The sequence below is a fragment of the Hyla sarda genome, chromosome 5 (assembly GCF_029499605.1).
Source record: "Hyla sarda isolate aHylSar1 chromosome 5, aHylSar1.hap1, whole genome shotgun sequence".
NCBI lineage: Eukaryota > Metazoa > Chordata > Amphibia > Anura > Hylidae > Hyla > Hyla sarda.
The window spans coordinates 302,011,845-302,031,903 of record NC_079193.1 but is presented as its reverse complement, the minus strand read 5'-3'; the positions used below and the strand labels follow the sequence as shown (position 1 = coordinate 302,031,903).

At 41.8% G+C, this 20,059-nt stretch overlaps 1 protein-coding gene across 9 annotated transcripts in view; it reads right to left on the bottom strand.

Moving 5' to 3' along the window:
* Positions 1 to 232: 232 nt before the first annotated feature.
* Positions 233 to 20,059, bottom strand: part of MCMDC2 (minichromosome maintenance domain containing 2) — a 64,673-nt gene continuing 44,846 nt past the window's right edge. For 7 of the 9 annotated variants that reach the window (XM_056522076.1, XM_056522071.1, XM_056522073.1 and 4 more), the window contains 6 exons: positions 14,392 to 14,597; positions 9,112 to 9,278; positions 8,825 to 9,004; positions 7,456 to 7,595; positions 6,443 to 6,552; positions 233 to 412 (listed from right to left, as the gene is read on the bottom strand). In XM_056522076.1, the coding sequence (XP_056378051.1) occupies positions 249 to 412; positions 6,443 to 6,552; positions 7,456 to 7,595; positions 8,825 to 9,004; positions 9,112 to 9,278; positions 14,392 to 14,597 (967 nt within the window). In that variant the 3' untranslated portion in view covers positions 233 to 248. Of the gene's footprint in view, positions 413 to 6,442; positions 6,553 to 7,455; positions 7,596 to 8,458; positions 8,711 to 8,824; positions 9,005 to 9,111; positions 9,279 to 14,391; positions 14,598 to 20,059 lie in introns of those variants that run through there. The other 2 variants (XM_056522079.1, XM_056522080.1) reach the window with 2 other exon arrangements.

The window sequence follows — 20,059 nt, the reverse complement described above, 5'->3', positions numbered from 1 at the left end:
CCCTTACTAAGGTTTCCACATAAAATGTGGTGGATTTGAGCTGAGGAAAACCCTACAGATTAGAGCATGTTTAAAAAAAAGCAAAAAAAAAAAAAGCAAAGTGTGGGGAAAGTGCAAAATGTAGGGAAATCTTAGTAAATACTGTGGAAAATAAATTGTAGGGAATTACAACCCATAAAGAAACCAAAATCATAGCTACCTAGAGAGAATAATTCATAAAACAAAAGCAAGTCTAGTGTTTTTATTATTTATTGCTCAGTTAAAATGACAGATGCAGGACCATAGGTAAATATGAACTGCCTCAATTCTTGTTGGTATTTTCTCAGGTATTCATCTCTTTGCTGTAAACTATCTTCATCTATAATCTCACTTGGGAAGAGAGGATTCTGGCATACCCCAAACACAGAACTCCCTGGGTGGAGGAAAATAAAGTAACAGGCCTTCAGAGATGTCACTGTAGCTTCTTTGTCCCAATGTAAAATTTATCATAGGCCCCATGTACCACTTATACTAGTGTGTTCCATTGTGACAGAGGGGTCTTATGGCTGTTATCGCTGCATTGCCTATAGCTACACTTTTTCGGACATCTTTTAAAGTTTTTGGTAGAACAAATCAGTTGTACGTTATCCTCTGCATTCACTACCTTCATAGAGCAGCAGTACTTAACTGGTGGACCATGGTTCTAAATCGGACTGCAGCTGCCAATTGTCCTGACAGCCCCAAAGTGCATTATAGGAGTTGTAGTTTGCAAGTGTGCGAGAGTCACATGTTTGGAAACAATGGGAGCAATACCAAAGTTCATTGGGGGGGGGGGGGGGGGGCACAGTTCATTAGATGCATGGTAAATTGGAAATGCAGGGGCATCATTCATTGTATTAGGGGGCACAACAAGTGACAGTATGTTTAGGGGACAGTGTATGGCTGGGTTGTAGAGAAATCTATGGACTGGGAGGAGAGAAAATTGGAAGACCATGGTTACCCTGTTAGTTACCAGTGCAAAGTTGTTTCAAATGGCTGAAAACATCCAGCAAGTGGACTTCTCTGAATGTGATCTTTATAGGGAAGGAAACATCTTTGAAAAAGAGAAGGAAGTCTAAAGCACCTCAGACATCAAGCTCAATGACGCACGACTACATCATACTAGTGGCTCCTTCCTGCACAAGAAAATTAAAGTGAGGGAAGCTCTGACCAGTGCATTAACCCGCTGCTTCTGAACCCCTCTCTCCATTCAACATTCTTTCTTTTCCTCCAATGTTCTCCACCTCTCCCTCCTAATTATAGTGCCTACTAGTGGTGAGAATTGTTCCTCCTGCATGTGACTGGCACCCCTGGCTTTATCTATTAACATTTCCATTTATCTCAACAAGTAGAACCTCTTGTACTGTGTAAATTAGGAAGAGGCTTCAGCACACACCCTTGAGCTGTGGCCCCTAAAAGGTGTGTGTGTGTGAGGGGTTAGTGGTGCTGCCACCAATCTTATACACTGCTCAAAAAAAATAAAGGGAACACTAAGATAACACATCCTAGATCTGAAGGAATGAACTAATCGTATTAAATACTTTCGTCTTTACATAGATGAATGTGCTGACAACAAAATTACACAAAAATTATCAATGGAAATCAAATTTATCAACCCATGGAGGTCTGAATATGGAGTCACACTCAAAATCAAAGTGGAAAACCGCACTACAGGCTGATCCAACTTTGATGTAATGTCCTCAAAACAAGTCAAAATGAGGCTCAGTAGTGTGTGTGGCCTCCACGTGCCCGTATGACCTCACTACAATACCTGGGCATGCTCCTGATGAGGTGACAGATGGTCTCCTGAGGGATGTCATCCCAGACCTGGACTAAAGCATCGGCCAACTCCTGGACAGTCTGTGGTGGATGAAGCGAGACATGATGTCCCAGATGTGCTCAATCGGATTCAGGTCTGGGGAACGGGTGGGCCAGTCCATAGCATCAATGCCTTCCTCTTGCAGTAACTGCTGACACACTCAAGCCACATGAGGTCTGGCATTGTCTTGCATTAGGAGGAACCCAGGGCCAACCGCACCAGCATGTGGTCTCACAAGGGGTCTGAGGATCTCATCTTGGTACCTAATGGCAGTCAGGCTACCTCTGGCAAGTACATGGAGGGCTGTTCGACCCCCCCCAAAGAAATGCCACCCCACACCATTAATGACCCACCGCCAAACTGGTCATGCTGGAGGATGTTGCAGGCAGCAGAATGTTCTCCACGGCGTCTTCATACTCTGTCACGTCTGTCACATGTGCTCAGTGTGAACCTGCTTTCATCTGTGAAGAGCACAGGGCGCCAGTGGGGAATTTGCCTATCTTGCTGTTCTCTGGCAAATGCCAATCACCCTGCACGTTGTTGGGCTGTAAGCACAACCCCCACCTGTGGACGTCGGGCCCTCATGGAGTCTGTTTCTGACCGTTTGAGTGGACAAATGCACATTTGTGGCCGGCTGGAGGTAATTTTGCAGGGCTCTGGCAGTGCTCCTCCTTGCACAAAGGCAGAGGTAGCGGTCCTGCTGCTGGGTTGTTGCCCTCCTACGGCCTCCCCCACGTCTCCTGATGTACTGGCCTGTCTCCTGGTAGAGCCTCCCTGCTGTGGACACTACGCTGACAGATGCAGCAAACCTTCTTGCCACAGCTCGCATTGATGTGCCATTCTGGATGAGCTGCACTGAGCCACTTGTGTGGATTGTAGACTCTGTCTCATGCTACCACTAGAGTTAAAGCACCGCCAGCATTAAAAAGTGACCAAAACATCAGCCAGGAAGCATAGGAACTTAGAAGTGGTCTGTGGTCACCACCTGCAGAACCACTCCTTTATTGGGGGTGTCTTGTTAATTGCCTAAAATCTCCACCTGTTCTCTGTTCCATTTGCACAACAGCATGTGAAATTGATTGTCAATCAGTGTTGCTTCCTGAGTGGACAGTGTGATTTCACAGAAGTGTGATTGACTTGGAGTTACATTGTGTTGTTTAACTCCTTAAGGACACATGACGTACTGGAACGTCATGTGTCCGCTCCCGATCTATAACGCGGGGTCAAGGCGGGGTCAAGGCGTGGCCCCGCGTCATAGCGGGTCGAGCCCAGCCTCTAACAACGGCCGGGACCCGTGGCTAATAGCGCGTGGCATTGATCGCGGTGCCTCGCGCTATTAACCATTTAGACGCGGCGTTAAAAGTTGAACGCCGCGTCTAAAGTGAAAGTGAAAGTATGCCGGTTAGCTCAGTGGGCTGTTCGGGATAGCCGTGGCGAAATCGCGGGATCCTGAACAGCTTACAAGACAGCAGGAGGGTCCCTACCTGCCTCCTTGCTGTCTGATCGCCGAATGACTGCTCAGTGCCTGAGATCCAGACATGAGCAGTCAAGCGGCAGAATCATCGATCATTGGTTTCCTATGAGAAACCAGTGATCAATGATAAAGATCAGTGTGTGCAGTGTTATAGGTCCCTATGGGACCTATAACACTGCAAAAAAAAAAGTGGAAAAAAAAAGTGAATAAAGATCAGTTAACCCCTTCCCTATTAAAAGTTTGAATCACCCCCCTTTTTCCATTAAAAAAAAAAAACACAGTGTAAATAAAAATAAACATATATGGTATCGCCGCGTGCGGAAATGTCCGAATTATAAAAATATATCATTAATTAAACCGCACGGTCAATGGCGTACGTGCAAAAAAAATTCCTAAGTCCAAAATAGTGCATTTTTGGTCACTTTTTATATCAAGAAAAAATTTATAAAAAGCGATCAATAAGTCCTATCAATGCAAAAATGGTACTGCTAAAAACTTCATATCACGGCGCAAAAAATGAGCCCTCATACCGCCCCATATGCGCAAAAATAAAAAAGTTATAGGGGTCAGAAGATGACAATTTTGACGTATTAATTTTCCTGCATGTAGTTATGATTTTTTCCAGAAGTCCGACAAAATCAAACCTATATAAGTAGGGTATCATTTTAATCGTATGGACCTACAGAATAAAGATAAGGTGTCATTTTTACCGAAAAATTTACTACGTAGAAACGGAAGCCCCCAAAAGTTACAAAACAGCGTTTTAAAAATTTTTTTTTGTCTCACAATGATTTTTTTTTTTCGTTTCGCCGTAGATTTTTGGGCAAAATGACTGACGTCATTACAAAGTAGAATTGGTGGCGCAAAAAATAAGCCATCATATGGATTTTTAGGTACAAAAGTGAAAGAGTTATGATTTTTTAAAAGCAAGGAGGAAAAAACGAAAATGCAAAAACGGAAAAACCCTCAGTCCTTAAGGGGTTAAGTGTTCCCTTTATTTTTTTTGAGCAGTGTATTATTGACCTATTCTGAGGATAGACCAACAGTTGGAAAAGCCTGGGAGAAAAATATGTATGGGCAGGATACATGGCGGTGTGGGGATTGGGGTCACAAAAACGAACCAACTTTAAGGCAAACCGATTGCCTAGGGCAGTGAGGACACACACAGGGGGAGCACAAAAAACGTACAAATTTGAAGGCAAACTTGTGCTTGTCGCAGCCAACGAGGAAACCACATTACAAAAAACCTATAAACTTGTAGACTGCTTGCCTGGTGCAGGGGGAACACTCCAGAGATTAAAATCAATTTTGTTAAAGTCAACTGGTGCTAAAAAGTTAAACAGATTTGTAAATTACTTCTATTAAAAAATCTTACTCTTTCCAGTACTTTTTAGGGTCTGTATACTACAGAGGAAATGGTTTTCTTTTTGGAACACAGAGCTCTCTGCTGACATCATGACCACAGTGCTCTCTGCTGACATCTCTGTCCATTTTAGGAACTGTCCAGAGCAGCATATGTTTGCTATGGGGATTTTCTCCTACTCTGGACAGTTCTTAAAATGGACAGAGATGTCAGCAGAGAGCACTGTGGTCATGATGTCAGCAGAGAGCTCTGTGTTCCAAAAAGGAAACAATTTCCTCTGTAGTATTCAGCAGCTAATAAGTGCTGGAAGGATTGAGATTTTTTTTAACAGAAGTAATTTACAAATCTATTTGACTTTCTGGCACCAGTTGATTTAAAAAAAAAAAAAAAAAAAAGTTTTCCACGGGAATACCCCTTTAAGGCACTATTTTCCCTTTGCATCTCTTGCCCAGGGCCAGAATAACAGTTTCTAGGTTATGGAGCCATTAAAGGGGTACACCAGTGACTTGTGCCAGAAAGTTAAACAGATTTTTAAATTACTTCTATTAAAAAATCTTAATCCTTTTAGTACTTTTTAGCAGCTGCATACTACAGAGGAAATGCTATACTTTTTAATTTCTTTTTTGTGTTGTCCACGGTGCTCTCTGCTGACACGTCTGTCCGTGTCAGGAATTGTCCAGAGCAGGATGGGTTTGCTATGGGGAATTTCTCCTGCTCTGGACAGTTCCTGATACAGGCATCAGTTGTCAGCAGAGAGCACTGTGGACAACACAAAAAAGAAACTAAAAAAATAAAGATTTTCCTCTGTAGCAAACAACTGCTAAAAGGTACTGAAAGGATTAAGATTCTTTAATAAAAGTAATTTACAAATCTGTTTAACTTTCTGGCACTAGTTCATCTAAAAAAAAAAGTTTTCCACCGGAGTACCCCTTTAACTTTTTTAGGTTACATCATCCTCCACCATTGCGCTCTATTTGTCCAGAGGGCCAAAGCTTTCATTTTTAAAGGGGTACTCCGCCCCTAGCATCTTATCCCCTATCCAAACAATAGGAGATAAGATGTCAGATCGCCGGGGTCCCGCTGCTGGGGACCCCCGGGATCTCGGCTGCGGCACCCGGCTATCATTACTGCACAGAGCAAACTAGCTCTGTGCGTAACGATGGGCAATACAGGGGCCGGAGCATCGTTACATCATGGTTCCGCCCCCTCCCATAGACTTACATTAAGGGGGCGGGCCGTGACGTCACAATGCTCTGGCCTCTGTATCGACGGTCATTACGCACAGAGCGAGCGTGCTCTGTGCAGTAATGATAGCGGGGTGCCGCAGGCGAGATCCTGGGGGTCCCCAGCACGCTCGTCCACCATTGTGGTTGGGCTCCGAAGCCTCCAGCGTTGCCAGTGTGAGGTGGAAGCCGTACAGGTGGGTGCAGAAACTGAGATCCCGGGGGCCCACAGCAGCGGGACCCCGGTGATCTGACATCTTATCCCCTATCCTTTGGATAGGGGATAAGATGTCTAGGGGTGGAGTACCCCTTTAAGTTTTTATTTATGTAGTTATAAAAAAAAAAAGTCAAAGTTTGGAGCATGCCACAATTTCCACTGTAGATTTCAGCTTTTCAGTGTACATGGGTGAAATCAGCAGTGCAGAAAAAATGGTACCGTGTCTAAATTTTCCCTTAGTTTGTATATATGCTATAAGTATTCATAAGTATTATACAGCAAAGACTATATAAAGGGACAAAATGGATAATGTGATGAGTAATATTACCATGTTTCAATGTAAGAGACGCTTCAAATAATAAAATGGCTACCAAAGCATCTTCTTCTGTCACTACTCTTCGTAAACTTAACTTTGCATGAGCTTCTGCCACTGAGGTCCTAGGATATAGTTCAAATGTTTAGAACTTTAGAACATCAAAACATCACCAGTGAAATTTACAGGACTGTTGATTTAGTATATACATATATTTTTTTTACACATCATAAAAGATTCAACATTGTCTGTAGGTTTATCTTGAAAGGATATACTCACATGCTGAAAATGTATTTTGTATATCTTAATTGGGTTGTTATTACTCAAACCATTCCTGACCAACTTTTGCAGTGTGGTCGGGGGCATTATCCCATTGAAAAAGGCCACTACCAGTAAATAACCTGGCCAAATTTACTGTATACAATATGCCTGGGCTGCTGTCATTAAAATTGTAAACTTTACTTTACCTCCAGCTGCTCCCCCGGTGCCACCGATATTGATCTCCCATCCTTCAGACCCGGTCTTCTTCCTGGTTTTGGGACAGGACACATCACTCTGCGGCACAGCTGCGGTCATAGGCTGAGCGACAGTGTGATGTAACAGGCCTGGACACCAGGAAGAAGGCTGGCTCCATTACTGACACTGCTACTCAGCCTATGATCGGCCAAGATAGGACATCGCTACAGCCAGTAATTAGATGAGCGCAGTGTGAGGTGTCTGGCTCCCAAACCATCAGAGGTTGGGAGGCCGATGTCCGCAGCACTGAGGGAGCGGCAGAGTTAAAGTTTATTAGTTTTAATGGTAGCAGCCTGGGCATATAGAATAAATGAAAAAATTGCAAGGAGTTCCTCTTGAAATATAAAGAAATTAAAAAAAATATGAAACATTACAGATAAATGCTTCAAGCCTTTAATGATTAATTACAGATTGGCTGACGTAAAGAAACTCAGGGCTCCCACTGTAAGCCACACAGAAGAGGGGACTGAGCCTTATACTATACATTTGGCTGTTAAAATATAAAGACTTACAGATGTCTCAGTGCTGACGTTAATACTTTTGAACCATTTGAGTCCGTTCTAACTCTTCTACTTGCCAAATAATAGCTGTGTAGCAGAGCTTCTGCTTCAGTGCTAAATGTTACATGTAAATTCTTTGCATACCCAATAAGCTAAACAGGTAAACAAAAAAGAGTTACATTTTGAAAACCAAATAAATATATTTTTTTTCTTTTTTTTAAGGGACTACAAAAGTATTTCCAATATGATACTTGTTACCCTACTAACAATAAAGAATATTCATCAATAGAGCATATGGTCTATTTAGTAAATGGGGATCATTATTTCAATGCTGAAGAAAAAAAACTTAGCTGTAAAAGTTTCTTTCAACCCCTTAAAATGCATCGGTCACATCATATGTCATTGTTAAATGGTTAAGCTCATGCCAGGGATACCTTTGCCATGCCTCTGACACTCCGGAATTGTATGAAAATGTTTTATTTTTCTTCATGGAAATAAAACAAGATATTCTACAAACAAAGGTATGTCTGGCAAAAGCTTGTTAGGGGTGTGATAATCGGGGGGAGGAGACACTGCTACTGTAATTTGGTACATTTTGTGCTGCATCATGGTGTTTGGTGCTGCTAGGAATGGAATTTGGTTGCCATTGTCGGGAATAATATTGGTGCTGCATTGCAATATTTGTCATTGAACAGTAGTATAAGATTGCTGGTAAGGCCCTGATTTACCATGGATTGGCCTGGGTGACCCTTAGCAGAAAGAAGAGTAGCTGTTCCCTAGGGGACTTGAACTTGTGATTGCTTGATCCACTGCATTTTACCAGTCTACCCAATGCCACCTCATAATCATATCACACTGGGGGTGGGTGATCAGATAATGGAAAAGGGCTCCCTTTTAATGCCTAAGTAGATGCTATGCTGTTAATACTGACTTCAACATCTAGAGGGTTAAACGGCTGATCAAATTTATCTTCCATTCTGGAAGTTGCTGATGTTTGTCAGCTGTAGAACACAACCCACTACATACTCCATTAATAATCGTACAACATAAGGTGCTAAAAGTACCTTTTATTTCTCTAGACATGCCTGTTTTATTAAATACTTGTAGCCATATAACAGTTTCCCATACATTTTATCTTTCAAGTTATAGTCAGTCTGGAAATAAATCCATTCCAACACCTCCTTGATGGAATCATGTGGCAGGGGGACAGCATTGGTGTTTCCCATTTTGGTAAATGGTGAGGTTCCAGAGATCAAAATCCTCAAATCTAGTAGATAGGTTATAAATGGTCTGGGTTGAAATACACTTTTAATATTGTAACTTGGACAACCACTGCATCACTACTCCTATTACTGTCATTACTATTATGTCTGATACTTACCTCTTCAAAGTCCTGGGTTGTAAACCGCTGGGCTGTCAGACAGAGAAATGCTCCAGGCCTTATGGCTTTTATTAGACTATGCTGTACGAGGGAAACAACTGGAGATGTATGAGATATCTGATTGCAGTTTATTAATGCTCCAAATGCATCAATAAGATGTGATGGTATAGCACTTAAATCCTGTTACAGAAATAAAAGGCAAACTTTAGGGAAAAATCAAGAACAAAAAACACACCTTCAAAAATCTATTTTAGATTTCAACCTGAAATAATTGGTTGGTTACTAACCATCTGACCTATAAAGGTGGGTTCCTTGGTAGTGCACTTTTTGGAATAATTTGATAAATCTGCATATGACCAGAAGTTGCACTGAACAGGAATGTATATCTGCTGGTCAACACCATCGCCATATTTCTTCCCAGGTATGAATACAGTGGTATTCCTGTTCTCCAAAACTTTAAGAAACATTCAATCAAATGAGCAAATAGATTTAAAAACAATCAAGTGCAAATTAAGAAATAGGCACATATACAAGAGAAAATGAAGATATTGTATTGTAGGCTGAGTATAGCATGCAATCATTCTATATGGCAACATATGCAGTTAGGCTAGGTTCACCCTGCAGAATTTCTGTTCAAAATTTTGCATCGGAATTTTACTTGGAAATTTTGATGCAGCAGAATCCCATTGCTGGCGACATCTGCCGCTGAAATTCTTCACCAAAAGTATGAGTTTGCTCATTCCATAGGCAGAATCCACACTGCAGACATTGCCATCTATGGGGATGGCAATGTCCACGCGGTTGTTGTGCTGACTGATTCAGTTGGCGCACTCGGAATCTACGGATGTAATTTTTTCATCCACAGCTTTATATGTGTGAACCTAGTCTTAGTATGAAAGGGACTAACACATTCAAGTTACATTTTTAGCATGCATTCATCATTGATAGACATTCATTCCTCATCTCTGTTTAAAACATATATATAAAACTCAGTATAGCTAATGAACAAATAATGTCTAATGCTTCTATGGACACTGTCTAATACTATGGACACATTTGTACAGTATTTTTTATTTATTTATTTTTGTTGATTCATTTTCTGAAGGAAAACGAAGTCATTTTCTAAATAGTCTTCATTAGAAATATTCTACCATTTATCTGCTACTCAGAGAAAAATTAAAAAAGTCTCTCAAAGTTTGATAGACTTCCAAGGGTGCATTCACGCCATGATTCTTACATACAGGGACCGGATCTGGCTGGAAGATGTGAAAACCAGGCACTTCCGTATTCCACCCATACGTGGTTCCAGCCCCCATCTTATTCATTTGAATAAGCCGACTGGAGTCAGATAGTGACTCCGGTCGGCTTATTTTTGCCCCATATCTGGTTTTGTGACCAGACTTAAAACCGTGGTCGGCTCATTCAAATGAATGAAATGAGGGCCGGGTCCGGATGCAATACGGGAGCGCCCAGTTTTCACATCTCCCAGCCGGATCCGGACCCTGTATGTACAGTGGGGATCAAAAGTTTGGGCACCCCAGGTACAAATTTGTATTACTGTGCATAAAGAAGCCAAGGAAAGATGGAAAAATCTCCAAAAGGCATCAAATTACAGATTAGACATTCTTATAATATGTCAACAAAAGTTAGATTTTATTTCCATCATTTACACTTTCAAAATAACAGAAAACAAAAAAATGGCATCTGCAAAAGTTTGGGCACCCTGCAGAATTAATAGCATGTACTGCCCCCTTTGCAAAGCTGAGACCTGCCAGTATAATGGATTGTTCTCAATCATCATCTGGGAAGACCAGGTGATGTCAATCTCAAAGGTTTTAAATGCCCAGACTCACCTGACCTTGCCCCAACAATCAGCACCATGGGTTCTTCTAAGCAGTTGTCTAGAAATCTGAAACTGAAATTACAGATACGAAGAGAAAAGATAGCTGGCACTACCACATATTCACCGTACAAATGCAGGGTATAGCAGGTACACGGAAGCTTGCTTCAAACAGGGTCTGAACGGTGCTCACAGGAGACAAGCAGCAGTAGAGGTAATCAACTCAGGTGAGAGAATAACACATCCGCGGCACACGTCTAGGATCCCAACTTTATTAACAGCTTAGGCAGAGCACAGGCAACAAATGTTTCGCTTACAAAGCTTCTTCACTCGAGGCTGTGAAGAAGCTTTGTAAGCGAAACATTTGTTGCCTGTGCTCTGCCTAAGCTGTTAATAAAGTTGGGATCCTAGACGCGTTCCGCGGACGTGTTATTCTCTCACCTGAGTTGAAACTGAAATTAGTTGACACTCACAAAGCTGGAGAAGGCTATAAAAAGATAGCAAAAATGTTTTCAGATGTCAATATCCTCTGTTCGGAATGTAATTAAGAAATGGCAGTCATCGGGAACAGTGGAAGTTAAAGCAAGATCTGGAAGACCAAGAAAAATATCAGACAGAACAGCTCGCAGGATTGTAAGAAAAACAATTGAAATTGACTGCACATTTCCTCCAGAAAGATCTGGTAGACACTGGAGTTGTGGTACACAATTCCAATATAAAGAGATACTTGTACAAATATGGTCTTCATGGAAGAGTCATCAGAAGAAAACCTCTTCTACGTCCTCACCACAAAAATCAGCATTTGAACTTTGCAAATGAACATATAGACAAGCCTGGTGCATTTTGGAAGCAAGTTCTGTGGACCGATGAGGTTAAAATTTAACTTTTTGACCGGAATGAGCCGGAATGGAGAAGAAGGGGAACAGAATTTAATGAAAAGAACCTCTGTCCAACTGTTAAGCATGGGGGTGGATCAATCATGCTTTGGGGTTGTATTGCAGCCAGTGGCACAGGGAACATCTCAGCAACTTGATGCCATCTGTGAAAAAGCTGAAGTTAAAGAGAGGATGGCTTCTACAAATGGATAATGATCCTAAAAACACACCTCGAAATCCACGGGGGATTACATCAAGAGGCGTAAACTGAAGGTTTTGCCATGGCCTTCACAATCTCCTGACCTCAACATAATTGAAAATCTATGGCTAAACCTTAAAAGAGCAGTGCCTGACAGACAGCCCAGAAATCTCAAAGAACTGGAAGACTTTTGTAAGGAAGAATGGGCAAAGATACCTCAAATAAGAATTGAAAGACTCTTGGCTGGCTACAAAAAGCGTTTACAAGCTGTGATATTTGCCAAAGGGGGCAGTACAAGATATTAACTCTGCAGGGTGCCCAAACTTTTGCAAACGCCATTTTTTTGTTTTCTGTTATTTTGAAAGTGTAAATGATGGAAATAAAATCTAACTTTTGTTGACATATTATAAGAATGTCTAATCTGTAATTTGATGCCTTTAAGAGATTTTTCCATCTTTCCTTGGCTTCTTTATGCACATTAATACAAATTTTTATCTGGGGTGCCCAAACTTTTGATCCCCACTATAAGAATCGTGGGGTGAATGTACCTTAACTGAGTTTCTGCTTTCTCAGTGTTAGGGCTCATGCACACTATGGATATTTAGCAAGAAATGTATTTGCTAAATTTCCTTGAGGAATCAGTGCTTATTTAGTGCAGAAATAAAAGTCCAGTTGACTAATAGACTTTTCCAGTCGGATTCCTCCGAAAAAAATTAACATGTTCATTTTTTCACCGGCATCTGTATCTGCGTCGGAAATTTCACTACAGAACTTGCATAGTGTGCACAGAGCAGCAGATTACATATGGAATATCCATAGTGTGCCTGGGTCCTTACAGATAACAACAGGCGAGGTTACAGCCTAGCCCAGGTAGTATCAAGGGGGGAAGAGTCCAGGGAAAAAGCTCACACAGGCTGGAAAGACAGGGGAGAGCAGAGTATACAAAGAAAATAGATATTATACAGCACATTGTAGAGACTTTACAAGGAAAAGTAAGCAAAAAGTAAAAAAAAACTCATATGGAAAAAACAAATGTGTCATAAATTAATACAAAGTAAAAATAAAGAAAAGGCTTTTCAATGGTGTCCTAGCCTTTTTGCTAAAGTTTTGCAGCATTTGTGGTTCAAGATTTCACTCCATTAAAGGGGTACTCCCCTGAAAAACTTTTTAAAATCAACTGGTGCCAGAAAGTTAAACAGATTTGTAAATTATTCTATTTAAAAATCTTAATCCTTCTAGAACTTATCAGCTTCTATTTGCTCCACAGGAGGTTCTTTTCTTTTTGAATTTCCTTTCTGTCTGACCACAGTGCTCTCTGCTGACACCTCTGTCCATTTTAGGAACTGTCTGGAGCAGGAGAGGTTTGCTATGGGGAATTGCTCTTACTCTGGACCGTTCCTAAAATGAACAGAGATGTCAGCAGAGAGCACTGTGGTCAGACAGAAAGGAAATTCAAAAAGAAAAGAACTTCCGGAGGAGCAAATAGAAGCTGATAAGTACTAGAAGGATTAAGATTTTTAAATAGAATTCATTTACAAATCTGTTTAACTTTCTGGCACCAGTTGATTTAAAAAAAAAAAAATGTTTTCCAGGGGAGTACCCCTTTAAGTTTAAAAGATTTCCCAATAAACCATGGCCACTTGTCTATGCCCTTAATAAATGTAGTGCAAGGCATGCACACCAGTTTTTGGTGTCAATTGTACCAGAAATCTGCTGCATTTGCAATAGGCCATGTTTATACACTGCAGTTTGTGTGGTCAACTAGTCACTATGTTTGTTTACCACATGTAAACGTGGTTTTATGATGGGCTCAAAAAGCACAAAGCACACACCACACTTTTGAGTAAATACACATACAAATGCAAGAAATAATATCAACACAGGGACCTGATGAAGAGGGGAGCCATCCACTTGAAACACATTGGCCCAGATTTATCAAACTGTGTGAGAGAAAAAGTGGAGGGATTTTCCCACAACAACCAATCACAGCTCAGCTAAAGAGCTGTGGTAAAGTGAAAGCTGAGCTGTGATTCGTTGCTGGGGGAAAATCCCTCCACTTTTTCTCTCACACAGTTTGATAAATCTGGGCCATTGTCCTTATTTAGAGGCAACAAAAAGCTGTTTTGCTTTACTATTTTCCTTCTCCGACCTTCAGTTACTATTAAATGCGTCCTCCCACCAAGTGAGCGCCAACCAAGCATCAGTTTTCTCATTGTATAAGGATTCTTCACTGTTTTCAATAATATGTATGAACATAGGGGGAGATTTATCAAAACCTGTACAGCGGAAAAGTTGATTAATTACTCATGGCAACCAATCAGATTGTTTCTTTCATTTTGAATAGGCCTTTAAGTTGCTATGGGCAACTGGTCAACTTTTCCTCTGCACAAGTTTTGAAATCTCCCCCATAGTCACTAGTTGACTAAGCTACAAGCCATTAAAATCAGGTATACCATTTTGGCAGTTTGCCGACATATACGTGACAAGGAAGGAAGAATTGTAATGTAAACCCAGCCTAAAAAACAACAAAATATTGTAAAACAACAGCATTAGATGACTTGTTCTGAATTGGGCCATTTACCTATGTAAAGACAAATGTGAGAATAGTGACACTTTAGTATTATTACTGTATTTCATAGATGTTATACAGTACCTGATAATAAAAGATCAAGTTTCTCTTTTTTGTGACTATTGATATCTCCAATAAAGCACACTCCACCTTTGGCCATTAAAGCACTTCCAGCATGGATTATGGCTGTTCCTGTACCAAGTTCATCTTTAGTTACTGTAGCAAGTACGTCATTGAAATGTGTATGACAGACTCCACGTGGAACAAGACAAATACTGTATCTCATCAGTCTAAAAAGCAAATGAGATCTTGGCTTTGAGACGTGAAACCTAAAGGAACTGTAACACATTGTTTTTGGTGTATTAAAAGCATAGGATGTGAACTGACTTAATATCCTTCTATCCTGCATTATAAAAATGGGATTAATCCCGAAGTGTAATGTTTACATTAGAATATCAAAATAACAGAGCTAAGTTAATTAAACTCCATTTAGTGTTGTCCATGCTCCAGGGCATCTAAAATGGCGGATCCGCATGTGAAGACATGGGGCAAGGAATCCTGGGAAGGCGGGAACAAGGGTAGGAGGGATGACCCTGAATCACATGCAGCCTATCAGCAGCCAGTCACCCCTGTGATGTCACAGCCCTATATAATCGGCAGCCATCTTGTGGTCAGTCACTTCAGCCTTTCACTGCAGAGAAATAGATAAGGACAGACAGCGCTGTGTGTTGCACAGAAAAGCTTTTTTCCAGCAGCGATTCACCTCCTAGTCAAGTCACTGTTCTGTTGTACAGAGAGAGTGGGACAGAGAGCAGTGTGTGTTTCACAGAAAAGCACTCTTACTGCAGCGATTCACCTCCCAGTCACTGTCTACATCGTTCTATTACAGAGAGGGAAAGAGAGCAGTGTGTTGCACAGAACAGCAGCTACCAACCTCAAGCACAAATCCTGCCTGCAATTTTGGGTGTAGTACACAGATACTGTGTGCTGCAGCACTGGTGTATACTGCTGGTGTTGTGCACAAATACTTTTTTAAGCATACTGTAGCACATTTTTCTTCCCTCATAAGTGCATACCACATACGTACATCTAAGTGGTGTACTATTTTGTTCCTGTTAAAGTCTCAAGGGCCTATACTGTGAAATGCCAGGCAAAAGTACACACCGGCTGGTGTTGTACACAAATACTGTTTTAAACGTAGTGTAGCGTATTGTACTCCCCTCATATACGCACTAAGTATGTCAGGCAGAGAAGTGCCAGGACATGCACAGAGGAGTGGCAGAGGCCTAAATTCATCAGGCAGAGATCTCAGCAGACTAGGGGCAAGTGGCCTGAGCTCCTGGTATCAGCTAACGTTCATATCTCTACCAGCAACCCATCTGACATCATTAATTGGTTAACTCGGTCATTCACTTTATCCCAAGTGACATTTGACACCCCCAGTCGACAGTCAGTGGGTTGAATAGCAACTTATTGTTTAAATTATATTAAATATTATTTAAAAATGTACAAGTCACATGCAGATTACAGGCGTCGCTGTTAGAATCACTCCCGTAGAGCGTCTGGATGTGGCAGCATGGTCGGGAGACCACATGGTGTCACAATTGAAGAGATTAAAGAGATTTTTTTATTTAATTTTAATTTATTAAAACATTTTTAAATCCTTTTTTGAGGACCCATTGGAGGGCAAGTCTGGTGCCAGCAGCCATGGTTATTCCAGCTCCAAGTAGTGGAAGTTTTAAGATTTTTAAGTAGAAGAAAATTACAAATCTGGATAACATTTTTTGAAACCAACTGGTGGCAAAACATTAATCTCACGTCACTCAGGTTTATGGAACGGACTGTTGCAGAAATTTCTACAACTTAAACTGTCCCCCTTTTAAATCCACCCTTGATGACCTTGTCACATATAATACTACTTCATTTTTTATAGCACTTTTATCACAGATTTTAGTGTTTTTTGAAGTTTGTATTTTTTACCCTTGCATGTTCTGTAATCAGGGCTGTAGCTCCGATGAGGCGAGGGAGGCGATACATTCTCATAGCAAGAAGGACATTTCCAAAAGAATCTGCATGTCATACAGTATTATTTCATTAACCCAGTACATACCCTATTGTTACGCCGAGCGCTCCGGGTCCCTGCTCGTCCCCGGAGCGCTCGCGGCGTTCCTCTCTCTGCAGCGCCCCGGTCAGACCCGCTGACCGGGAGCGCTGCACTGACATTGCCGGCGGGGATGCGATTCGCATAGCGGGACACGCCCGCTCGCAAATCGCATCCCAAGTCACTTACCTGTCCCGGCCCCCGGCTGTCATGTCCTGGCGCGCGCGGCTCCGCTCCTTAGGGCGCGCGCGCGCCAGCTCTCTAAGATTTAAAAGGCCAGTGCACCAATGATTGGTGCCTGGCCCAATTAGCCTAATTAGCTTCCACCTGCTCCCTGGCTATATTACCTCACTTCCCCTGCACTTCCTTGCCGGATCTTGTTGCCTTGTGTCTGTGAAAGCGTTTAGTGTTGTCCAAAGCCTGTGTTTCCAGATCTTCTGCTATCCACATTGACTACGAACCTTGCCGCCTGCCCCGACCTTCTGCTACGTCTGACCTTGCCTCTGTCTAGTCCTTCTGTCCCACGCCTTCTCAGCAGTCAGCGAGGTTGAGCCGTTGCCCGTGGATACGACCTGGTTGCTACCGCCGCAGCAAGACCATCCCGCTTTGCGGCGCGCTCTGATGAATACCAGTAGCATCTTAGAACCGGTCCACCGACACGGTCCACGCCAATCCCTCGCTGACACAGAGGATCCACATCCAGCTAGCCGAATCGTGACACCTATGCGTGTGACAGCAAGGCAAAGTGTGCTACACCCCTATTGAGGCTCTCTGTAGGCCAGAAATAGTTGTTTTTAACAGCAATTCACCATCAATAAATTCAGAACGAAACAGAATTTTTGGGAAAATTTGGCGAATTGGCCGAATCAAATTTTCCAAAACTTTGCTCATCTCTGCTTCTAACTAATAGAAATAAAAAGGAGCCAGATTTCTTACTTCTATAGACTATCTCCAAGTCACTGATCATAACTGTTCCCTAAAGAGGCAGAGCTAAGAAGCAGGGAGGTAAGAAAGACTGTTAACCAAAACACAACCTGCTGGACTGTAAAGGCATTTTACATAGCCAAAAACTGTGCGCTAACAAATCCACATGAAAATCAGTGCTGAATCTGCCATGCAAATTTTAGTGCTGTTTTTAATGTAGATTTCCAACATGTTTTTTATTTGCAGGTTATGTGTTTTTTCCCATTGAAATCTATAGACAATGGGTTAAATGAAAAACCACATGGATTGTGAATAGGATTTTTGAAACCATATAGATTTTGAGATGGGTTCTACACATGTTAACATGCCCTAATGCCGTGTTGTGCATGAACTAAATGGGGATTACATTTGCATCATATTGGGGGGCATTTACTAATCTTTTACTATGTAGTCTGGTTTTTACCCTGTTTTTTTCTACTTCATTTTTGACTATGTGCGACAAATTTACTAAATTGCTGCACGGCATTAATAAATTTGGCGCACATAGGCAAAAGTGGGAAATTTACTTCATGTAGTAGAAAAAATAGTCTGTTCCTTTTTCCTGCTGTCTGAATAGGTTTGGCTGCTGGTTTCCTTCTGGATCTTTTGTTTTTGAGTTTTTTTTAGCTTTTTCACCACATCTAAATAATTCAATAACTACAGTGGTCCCTCAAGTTACAATATTAATTGGTTCCAGGAAAACCATTGTAAGTTGAAACCATTGTATGTTGAGACCATAACTCTATGGAAACAGGGTAATTGGTTCTAAAGGCACCAAAATGTCATCCAAAAATAGGAAAAAGTGACAAAGAAAAATAAGTAGATAACTGATATAGATAAAGCAAATCCTTACATATAAAAGTAAGAAAGATCTGCTGGGAGCTGTAACTCACTGTCTATGTCAGTGTTTCCCAAGCAGGGAGCCTCCAGCTGTTGCAAAACTATAACTCCCAGCATGCCTGGACAGCCAAAGGCTGTCCGGGCATGCTGGGAGTTGTAGTTTTGCAAAAAATGGGGCCACCCTGCTTGGCAAACACTGGTCTATGTAGAGGACAGGAGCTTCTTCAGGGGTCCTGTACAGTACAGGCAATGTCCAAAACAAGTAATGGAGTTGCCCTCACCTGGTGTCCAAAAGAGCAGCTAACCCTGATACAGGTAAAGTGTACAGAACATGTAATACCAGTCAGTGCATACACTTCAGTAATACAGGGGTTTTACCAGTGAATGCCCATTTTGATTGGTTGGTTCTTCCAGCCATTGACACGTTTTACAGATCTGGACTGTCTGTAGCATTGTATGTTGAGTCTGGTTTCAACTTACGATGGTCCAGAAAAGACCATTGTATGTTGAAACTATTGTATGTTGAGGCCATTGTAAGTTGAGGGATCACTGTAAATTGTAGTCATGGCTCAGAAGTGGTAAACGGCGTTTAGTGTGTGTGTGTGTGTGTGTGTGTTTATTACATTTTTTTAACACAGTTTTTTTCTCCCTAAATGTACTTACACTTTTTTTTTTTTTGGTTACTTCTTCTACAGATCTGTGTATCCTGTGGACTCCTTCGGATTCGGTGGACTACTTCGATGACCAGCGTTTTTCTTTGCTTGATGTTAATAAAATGGTTAACGAGGGCTTGTGGTGGAGTGTTTTTTGTAATAAATTTTTTTTAAAACCTGTTGTGTTTTATTTTTATTTTACTTTACTAGACAGGCTTAGTAGTGGAAGCTGTCTTATAGACTGAGTCCATTACTAAACCGGGCTTAGCGTTAGCCACAAAAACAGCTAGCGCTAACCCCCAATTATTACCCCGGTACCCAACACCACAGGGGTGCCGGGAAGAGCCGGTACCAACAGGCCCGGAGCGTCAAAAATGGCGCTCCTGGGCCTAGGCGGTAACAGGCTGGCGTTATTTAGGTTGGGGAGGGCCAGTAACAATGGTCCTCGCCCACCCTGGTAACGTCAGGCTCTTACTGTTTGGTTGGTATTTGGTTGAGAATAAAAATAGGGGGACCCTATGCTTTTTTTTAATATATTTAATTATTTCTTTAAAAAAAAAAAACGCATAGGGTCCCCCCTATTTTCATTCTCAGCCAAATACCAACCAAACAGTAACAGCCTGACGTTCCCAGGGTGGGCGAGGACCATTGTTACTGGCCCTCCCCAGCCTAAATAACGCCAGCCTGTTACCGCCTAGGCCCAGGAGCGCCATTTTTGACGCTCCAGGCCTATTGGTACCGGCTCTTCCCGGCACCCCTGTGGCGTTGGGTACCGGGGTAATAATAGGGGGTTAGCGCTAGCTGTTTTTGTGGCTAGCGCTAAGCCCAGGTTAGTAATGGACTCTGTCTATAAGACAGCTTCCACTACTAAGCCTGTCTAGTAAAGTAAGAAAAAAACACAACAGGTTTTAAAAAATTTTTATTACAAAAAACACTCCCCCACAAGCCCTCGTTAACCATTTTATTAAAATCAAACAAAGAAAAACGCTGGTCATCGAAGTAGTCCACCGAATCCGAAGGAGTCCACAGGATAAACGGATCTGAAATGAGAAGAAAACAAAAAAAATGGGTTAGTACATTTATTATCACCTGCTCACACATCTCCCGCCCCGCACGACTACAACTGCCAGCATGCCCTTACAGTAAGGACATGCTGGGAGTTGTAGTTGTGTGGTGCAGGAGATGTGTGAGCAGG